At 52.0% G+C, this 10,000-nt stretch overlaps 2 protein-coding genes across 3 annotated transcripts in view; one reads left to right on the plus strand and one right to left on the minus strand.

The window, feature by feature from the left end:
* The window catches only part of qkib (QKI, KH domain containing, RNA binding b), an 18,329-nt gene extending 17,255 nt beyond the window's left edge, over positions 1 to 1,074 (plus strand). Inside the window, exon 6 of the mRNA XM_030378208.1 lies at positions 1 to 1,074. This exon is cut by the window's left edge and continues 117 nt beyond it. Within this exon, the coding sequence (XP_030234068.1) occupies positions 1 to 302 (302 nt within the window). The 3' untranslated portion in view covers positions 303 to 1,074.
* The window catches only part of LOC115559454 (neoverrucotoxin subunit beta), a 544,561-nt gene that overhangs the window by 325,705 nt on the left and 208,856 nt on the right, over positions 1 to 10,000 (minus strand). The gene's annotated exons all lie outside the window — the stretch shown is intronic.

Consider the following 10,000-nt stretch of genomic DNA (forward strand, 5'->3'; position numbering starts at 1 on the left):
TGCCGCTGATCCGCCAGATCCAGACGGTGATGCCCAACGGGGCCCCCCACCCGGGCGGGGCCACGCTGCTGCCCCAGGGCCCTGAGGGGGGCCTGATCTACGCCTCGCCCTACGACTACCCGTACGCGCTGGCGCCGGCCGGCTCCCTGGTGGAGTACCCCCTGGACTCGGCCGGGGTGCTAGGTAAGCACCTGCAGCCCTGCTCCTGTGAGTGCTCGCCCACACCCCACCACCACCACCACCACCAGCTGCACGCCCAGTGGAGCCCCACCCCCACGCTGCTGCTCCGGCACACCTCCTAGAGGGCCCGGGCACACCGACCCCCGACCCCTGACCCCCCGACCCCGAACCCCTGAACCCTGACCCTGTTTCCCCAAACCCCTGACCCATCCCCTCATCCAGGCCCCTCCCCCCTACAGAGTAAGCCACGCCCACTCGGTCCTTCGAGGAGAGGAGGGGAGTGAGGGGGAGACGGAGGGAGGGGAAAACCAAGAGGGAGAGATAGAGAGAGAGAGAGAACAGAGAGAGAGAGACCTTCAGCTGATGCTAGGTGTGATGGGCGCGAGTAAGAGATGAGGGGACTTCCTTCCTCCTCTCTGTCAGTGAGCAGAACCTGGTGGGAGCTCAGAGTGACCTCAGCAGGCCACACCCCCCGGCGGATTGTCTGTCTGAGCAGTAGGGCAGTAACACACAGACACGCACACCATAACACACACACCATGACACACACAGACACACATCAAACCCGCACCCTGTTTGACCTCACACTACTTTATTTATTTATTTATTGTCCTCACTTTACTTTGAAGCACTTGGCTGACAGTCACACACCGAGAGGAAGGAGATCAAACCTGAACTCAACCTTCCTCACAAGAGTTTAAACAGCCCAGAACAGGACGGCAGCTCCACCAAGGGCTGCTGCTGCCTCTGACACACAGACGGGTGGACGGACAGATGATACAGACAGACAGACAAGTGGACGGACAGATGGAGAGACGATACCGACAGACAGGTGGAGAGACGATACCGACAGATAGGTGGACAGACAGACGATACAGACAGACAGACAGGTGGACAGACGATACAGACAGACAGACAAGTGGACGGACAGATGGAGAGACGATACCGACAGACAGGTGGACAGACAGACGATACCGACAGACAGACAGGTGGACGGACAGATGATACAGACAGACAGACAAGTGGACGGACAGATGATACAGACAGACAGACAGGTGGACAGACGATACAGACAGACAGACAAGTGGACGGACAGATGGAGAGACGATACCGACAGACAGGTGGACAGACAGACGATACCGACAGACAGACAGGTGGACAGACAGACGATACCGACAGACAGACAGGTGGACAGACGATACAGACAGACAGACAGGTGGACAGACGATACAGACAGGTGGACGGACAGATGGAGAGACGATACCGACAGACAGACAGGTGCCAGACGATACAGACAGACAGGTGGGCAGACAGATGATACAGACAGACAGGTGGACAGACAGACGATACAGACAGACAGACAGGTGGATAGACAGACAGACGAGACAAACAGACGAACATCAGTCAGAAAACCTGATCGTTACTCATTGGTCCTTCACTCTAGTCTTCCCGCCAAAGGCGATACACACACACACACACACACACACACATAGACACACACACACACACCTGTCCACCTGACCTCCTGTTGACCCCCACCTGATCAGCTAGTCGCCCCTCTCCCTCGCCGCTCTCGCCCCTCTCTCTCTCTCTCTCGCTCTCCGGCGCCATCAGTATTATATTTAAGAAACTCGGACCCCCGCCAGCCTATTAGAGACCCCCCCTCCCTCGGTTCTGCTCCTACAGAACCGGGTCCCTGGTGACCCCCCACGAGGGGCCGTGTGGACCCCGCCCCCAGGGGCCAGCACTGTCAGAGCCCCTCTGTCTGAAGATCGTTTTGTGCCTTAACGCGTGTGATGTGTAATGATTTATGGATAATGTGTTGTTCTGGGCGTGTGTGTGTCTGTGTGTTGCGGTGTCTTTGTGTCGTGTGGTTTCGTGGTGTACTTTGGGTTGCTTTCGGAGGGATGGACCGACACTGTTTCCCAGAGTCTGACGTGTACAGACCTGGAGCCAAAACGATGGACATGTGGTGGATGTCCCTCTCAGACACTGATCTGCTCGCTGTTCCTCACAGACGATAAGCTGTCTCCACTCCTGATGGAGCACGACCCGGTGCACATCCCTCCTCCCTTTCCTTTGGTTCCGTTGTGTGTGTGTGTGTGTGTGTGCTGTGCTGTGCTCTGATCCGATTGGACGCTGAGGAGCGGCTGTTTCCTGTTTGCCGCGCTGCAGGTGCAGCCACTAAAGTGCGGAGGCCCGGGCTGCGGCTCCATCCTTACCAAAGGATGCTGAGCGCAGGCAGAGGTCAGTCCCTCAGTCCACCCAGAGCACGCCCACCCCGCTGAGCACCCACGCAGTACTACACAGTGTAACGCAGTACTACACAGTGTAACGCAGTACTACACAGTACAACGCAGTACTACATAGTGCAACGCAGTACTACACAGTACAACGCAGTACTACACAGTACTTCACAGTTCCACGCAGTACTAAACAGTACAACGCAGTACACAGTACAACGCAGTACTACACAGTACAACGCAGTACTACACAGTACTACGCAGTACCAGTACCACGCAGTACAACGCAGTACTACACAGTACTACACAGTACCAGTACAACGCAGTACCAGTACAACGCAGTACCACGCAGTAGAGTATACAAGAACACAGTAGAGTACACAACAACACAATAGAGTACAGTAGAAAAGCTGAATCACTCCAACCGTCACCATGAGAACCTCGGCCTAGATACGACCGGGGCTGGAGAGGAAAGGTGGACCAAGGTTCTGATGGCGACGGAGGGCTCTGTCCGGGTCGTGGGGGGTCTATCCCGGCCGGGGCCGGGTTGGTTGTGGGGCCCCAAAGCCGGACAGAACCGGAGCAGAATGCTACGGAGCGGGGCGGAGGGCCCAGAGCGCCAGAGCACCGGACACTCTGCCAAAACAACGCCTTGTTCTACCTTCTAACGGCCGAGGGAGACCTCGGCGTTCTGTGGTGGTCTTAGGCCACCTAATATTTTATAAATGATTATGACTGATGATTAACGCCGTGTTTGTTTAGACGCACGCTCACTATTAGCTGTGTTGTTGCCGTAGCGATGTGGGGGCTCCGTCGTTTAGATGACACTCGTGGTGTCCATGACGACCGGCGGGCCCCTTGTTTTTAGTCCCCTCCTAAACACGTCTAATTTATCTTTATGTCTTAAAATCTAAAAGCTCTTCTAAGCGCCCCACACTGACACCTGACATGTCGTTAAATATTCATAAAATGTTAAGTATTAAAATATTGCCTTTGTTGTTTTGACACGGCCATGATGGCAACCCCACCCCCCCACTCCCCAAGCTGAGTATATCTCTAAACCCCGGCTCGTTAGACATTCGCCAATAGCCATCCTCTGCCTAAACGACCTCGTTAAGGCGGGGTTGAAGCGTTGACAGTAAAACCCTAAATTCACACAAACCCTTTTTGAATAATTAATCCCTGACATGCTTTTAGTGATGATGAATTTGAATTTAATCAATAGATAGATATATATCTGAGTAGTAGCTAATTTGTAATCACAAGTAATTAAAAGCGCTCCTGTTCGCGTCCAGACTCAAATTCGTACAAATGCAAGTTAAAAAGAAAGTAAAATCCCCATTTCAATTCTCCTTAAAATGACTTAAACCAATTCCCTGGAGAGCAGAGGCTCTTTTAGATCTAATGATGGATTTGAAAACCTTTAAAACGTCGACTCACATCTCAGACTAGAAACCAATCGCAGGCCCTTTATAGCGGCCCCTGTGTTTAAAATGTCCTAGCCAATCAGAAGCACCGCCTAAACGGTCGGAGGTGTTTACGCGAGGGCTCGTTGGTTACTAAAAGGTCAAACCTTAATAGCTACTGAACGAAAAGCTAAGTAATGGATAACACTGACAAATTAATGACACAAATCTGATTCAATTGCACAAAAAAAGCCTAGGCTCCGCCCACCTGGCCAACATCGACCACGTGTCAATCACCCTGACGGTCGCCTGTCTAAAACCTCCCCCCCGATAGGGGCGGCGCTGAGGTCAGAGGTTGAGAGGGTGGTGGGTGTGGGTCGGGTGGGGTCTGAGCGGTGCTGCTATGGAGCGGTTCTGATGGGGGCAGGGGGGGGGGGGGGGGGGGGGGAGAGAGAAACGGTTGTCTTTATTCAACAGCTAGCGTTAGCATGTAGCCAAACATGTCTTCCCTTCGGGGTCGAACCCCAGGTAAACGAGCGGGGGCCATGTTGTGAGGCTAAGCTGTCCTCAGGAGGAGGTCCCAGTGTCTTTAGAGGCTCGGTCAAACACAACGCACCACGAGCGGAGGACAGGAAGGAGCCGATCAGGGCACATGCACCTCCTTTATTCCAGGAGGGAAGACATCCTGGACGGTACTTTCGATTTGGGAAACAAGGCTGAGTGATAAAGAAACCAGATCTAGCCTCTCTGTTGAACTGTGCTTGTTTAGGAGAGAGCGAGAGAGAGGAGGGAGAGGGAGAGAATGAGAGAACGAGAGAGAGAGGGAGAGAGAGAGAGAGAGTGAGAGCGACAGAGAGAGTGAGAGAGAGAGTGAGAGAGAGAGTGAGAGAGCGACAGAGAGAGAGAAAGAGAGAGAGAGTGAGAAAGAGAGTGAGAGAGCGACAGAGAGAGAGAGAGAGTGAGAGAGCGACAGAGAGAGAGAGAGTCAGAGAGCGAGAGAGAGAGAGAGAGAGAGAGAGACTATGGCATAGAAGGAGTTTATTTGCACAGATCTAGAGTAGTGGCTCCTCTGCCCCGTCAGAACAGAGGTGTTGAGCGCTCCCACAAAGCTCAGATGTTCCAGAGGAACAGAGTCTAGTCTGAACTGAATCCTCCACCAGACCTCGCCAGAGAATGAACGTGTTTTTACCACAAAAACACAAATGATTTGACTTGAGACTTTATTTTTTATGTTTTACTGTAAGTTTCTTTTTTTTTGTTATTGTTGCAAAGAAAATAGTATTTACTTTTTTGCTTGAAGTATATATATAAATATATATATATATATATATATAAAATATAAAAACAGGAATGTATATGAAATGTCAGATTTTATTTGTATTTTGCAAAAAAATAAAGAAATAGACAAAATATTCTAGATGGCAATTTGCAGGAAGGAAAAAGTGTCATTTTAGCAGCTATATAGTGCTACTTAGAAATATTCCTCTATTTTTTGAATATATATATAGGGGTTTATACGAACAAAAAAAGGTTATTTCCAGTGTTTATATGCAAGTGCATCTGAATCCACCGTGTAAATTGTCCACTGTCTCTTTAAGCTGGGGCCGCCAGCTGTAGACAGGCTGCCATCTTGAATGCTATTTAGCACAAGTAGCATTGCTTTGTATGAAAAGAGCAAAGGTGTCCCATGTTTGTTTTGTTGTACATAGAAACCATTGTGGAAAAAGACAATAAAACTGCCATTGGGTTTTAAAAAAACAACAACTCGCTGTTTGGGCCCTAAATTATTATCTATGTTGTTCTGTTGACAACAATGTGTACCTCTTTAATCAATGAACCCCCTAATCCAAACCATTGTCTAACATCCATCATGTCATCTCTAAAGCCTCTTCAGCCTCATCTGCACATGAGAGCCTTTTCTAAACTGGCACACATTTATTTTCGCATTTCTCTTACTGCTATAAAATAAGGGTGAGGGTTAGTAAAATGTGTGTTCACCGTAAGGTAGGGTTAGCCTGGTAGCGTTAGCCTGGTAGCGTTAGCCTGGTAGCGTTAGCCTTGGAACCACATGAGTCTGTAGAGGGCTTGACTGGTAGGATTACCCTGGTAGCATTAGCCTGAGTTAGCCTGGTAGCGTTAGCCTGCTAGGGCTAGCCCGGTTAAACCTGGTAGGGTTAGCCTGGTAGCATTCGCCTGGGTTAGCCTGGTAGGGGTAGCCTGCTGTCATTAGCCTGGGTTAGCCTGGTAGGGTCAGCCTGTTTGCATTAGCCTGTAAGGGTTAGGCTGATAGCGTTAGCCTGGTAGGGTCAGCCTGTTTGCATTAGCCTGTTAGGGTTAGGCTGGTAGCTTTAACCTGGTAGCATTAGCCTGGTAGCATTATGGTGTGTTCGAGATGCCTCGTACACCACCCGCACGAGTTGGACCATTGGAAATCTCCCATAATTTTGACATTTCACTGAGGCACGCCCCCTTTTAGTCGTAATATCTCGGGATTCTGAGAGTCCAGCGAGTTCAGTCAGGATGAGCGTACGACTCGACAACTAGGATGGCTGCACCAAAAATTTGTTATTTTCTTTGTATTCGTACCATGTTGGTTGTTTTAATTTCGATTTTATATGCATTACACACTTGATTACATTGCTGCTTTAATCCGGTCACCAATTAATGCATTGCACGGTCTTGCTGTGCATGCAGTACAATGTCAAGTTTTGTTTGCCAATGACTTCTTCCCGACTCGTCGTGTAGCGATGCTCACAAAGACAAACGCTGTAAGTGCTATAAGCCAGGAAATTACGTCACAAGAGCAACTCGTGCGGGTGGTGTCCTATGCACCTCGAACGCACCATTAGCCTGGTAGGGTTATCCTGGTGGCGTTAGCCTGGGAACCAGACATGGTCAACCCACCTGGTTGTTTCGTAAACAACCTGCTGCCGATATGTCGCCCGTTACCTGGCTCTGATTGGCTCTCGGCCTATCCAGTTGCGTCCCTGGATATCCAAAGTGAACTGAGAGACTAGCACACAACGTGAACTGATCCGGCGATCAGGCTGAGGCAGTGAGGCGGGTCATGGAGCCCAGAGGATTCCCCGATCATGCATGCGTGATGTAATTTCCTGGCTTGTAGCACCTATAGCGTTCCCGTTTGTCTTTGTGGGCATCGCTTCACGACGAGTCGGGAAGAACAGTCATTGTCTAGTCATTGTTATTTTAAGCTACATTAGCCTCTTTAGCAAGCAAAACCTTACATTGTATTGCACGACAAGGTTAAATGTTGGTAGACAGCTCGGAAATTTCCCACTGTGGGCGGTTGGTGTACGATGCATCTGGTCCAGGTCTTCCTCATAGGTCATTCCTTCACATTCTCTCACTAACTGAACTAACCTCACTCTTTTCTTCCCCCCCCCTCTGATTTTCTTCCCTTCTCCTGACTCCTCTGTGACCTTTCGGTGACCTCTCTGTCCCTAACACCACCCAGCCACCGGCCACTAATCCTATGACCTGCTGACCTCCGCCCTCCTCCTCCTCTTCCTCAGCCAGCGATGAAGGCTCGCCGGCTCCTCCTCTTCTTCTTCTGTTCTGGGATCAAGGCGCTCTGGCTCCTCCATCCAACCCCACCACCTAACCCCAGCCCCTAACCCCACCTCCTCAGCCTGGACCCCCCTAACCCCACCCCCTAACCTCACCCCTTAACCCCACCCCCTAACCCCACTCCCTAACCCCACCCCTTATCCCCACCCCCTAACCCCACCCCTTAACCCCACCCCCTAACCCCACTCCCTAACCCCACCCCTTAACCCCACCCCCTAACCCCACCTCCTCAGCCTGGACCCCCCTAACCCCACCCCCTATCCTCACCCCTTAACCCCACCCCCTAACCCCACCCCTTAACCCCCCTTAACCCCATCCCCTAACCCCACCCCCAAACCCTGGACCCCTCTAACCCGACCCCTTAACCCCACCCCCTAACCCTGGACCCCTCTACCCTGACCCCCTAACCCCATCCCACCCATCCTCTCCTGAAGCAATAACCGCCCCCCCTGGTCCCCAAGGGCCAGTCCCTGGCCCAGGTGGACCCGTTGGAGGGCAGGCCCCCCGGACATGGGCCGGGCGTCGCCCCTCCACAGACACTGTTCTGCTGGGATCTGGTACTGGGAGCCTTTGGGCTTACCAGTTCTCCACCAGTTTGTATCAGATACTTAATAAAACATACAGCACTGAGTCTGAGGAGGCTGCAGCCACGGCCGTGGAGCCCGGTCCCTCGGGACGGCGGAGAGGACGCTGGACCAACACCTGACCCCCCGCTGGCCCCATGGGGCTCCAGACCTGAGGCCCCAGACCCCCTGGCCCGTAGGGGCTCCAGACCTGAGGCCCCAGACCCCCTGGCCCCATGGGGCTCCAGACCTGAGGCCCCAGACCCCCTGGCCCCATGGGGCTCCAGACCTGAGGCCCCAGACCCCCGGTTGGCCTCATGGGGCCCCAGACCCAAGGCTCCAGACCCGAGGCTCCAGACCTGAGGCTCCAGACCTGAGGCTCCAGACCTCAGGCTCCAGACCTGAGGCTCCAGACCTGAGGCTCCAGACCTGAGGCTCCAGACCTGAGGCTCCAGACCTGAGGCTCCAGACTTGAGGGTCCAGACCTCATCCTCCAAACGTGAGGCTCCAGACCCCCTGGTCCCATGATGCTCCAGATCTGAGGCTCCAGACCTCAGCCTCCAGACCTGAGGCTCCACACCTGAGGCAGAGGGCCTCCGTCTACCGATGCAAAGCCAGCGGCCTTCCACATAAAGTCAGCCATGAATGTTTGCCTTTTAATTTGTAATCTTCCATGAAGAGGAGACTGTATATGACCAGGGATAGATGATGCGCTCATATGATCTTCAGAGGGGGGAGGTTGTGTTTTGGGGGGGTGTTCCTCCGATTGACAGGTCTCAGGGGATGAACAGTTTATCAAACCCACCAGGGCCCTTCCAAACCCAGACCCTATGAGTGATGTCAAACACCAATCAGTGATGTCACCGCGGCTCTGGATGATGTCACCAATGTCACCCCCCCTGTCCTCCTGTCCCTGGGAGCGCTGGGCCAGTGCCATTAACCAGTAGTATTCAGCAGCAGTTTAACGGGGGAAATCTCTATTTTTCTACGCCTTTAGGTGAAGTCACCACTTCGATGTGGGCTCTTTACATGAGTTACGGTTGGATGTTTCTAGAGAGAGAGTGGATATACAAGTGCCTTGCTTTTCTTTCTCCTGAGTGTGGATGTTGACCACCATCACTCCCCCACACAGACCAGCAGGGGGTCCCTGCCCTCACAGCAGGCTGCCACGCCTTTTATACCAAGTCATGATTCACAGATAGATCAAAACATAAATGTTAGGCTGTCGACTTTAAACAGCTTTGCAAAATTCATCGCCCAGAACTCTCTCTGCAGTCACCACTCGCTCCCAATAAGCCCAGTCTGTCGTCCAGAACCTGTGTGGGTGTTTGTGTGCATTCCATTGTTGTGTATTTCTATCGGGTTTTTTAAACCTCTTCTAGAGGTGGGATTTCTTGTTCAGACTTGAATTTGATAAACGGTGAAACCAGTGCTCTGCTGTGTTGTGTTTTGTTCTGTTATTCACCGGCCGTAGGCCAGACCTCCAGCGACTTCTGACCTCTTACCTCTGACCTCTGACCTCTGTATCAAGTCCACAAGCAGAACCTCAGCCTCCTCCTCAGACCACAATACGACCTTCAGACATCACGTCTGTTACACGTTGACCTGAGCAGGACAAAGAGCAGGGGAGTAGAGTAGTGTCAGAGTAAAGACAGAGTAGAGCAGTAAAGAGTAAAGCCAGAATAGAGTAGAGACAGAGAACAGCATGACAGAGTAGAGACAGAGAACAGCAGGACAAAGCAGAGACAGAGTAGAGCAGGTCAGAGTAGAGAGATTAGATACAGAGTAGAGCAGTACAGAGTAAAGCCAGAATAGAGTAGAGACAGAGTAGAGACAGAGAACAGCAGGACATAGTAGAGACAGAGAAAAGCAGGACAAAGCAGAGACAGAGTAAAGAAGGTCAGGGTAGAGACAGAGTAGAGCAGGTCAGAGTAGAGAGATTAGATACAGAGTAGAGCAGGTCAGAGTTGCGCCAGTGGAGGTCCAAACGCTACGGCCCAGTCAGATCTGGACGCCGTGC

The sequence above is a fragment of the Gadus morhua genome, chromosome 15 (assembly GCF_902167405.1).
Source record: "Gadus morhua chromosome 15, gadMor3.0, whole genome shotgun sequence".
NCBI lineage: Eukaryota > Metazoa > Chordata > Actinopteri > Gadiformes > Gadidae > Gadus > Gadus morhua.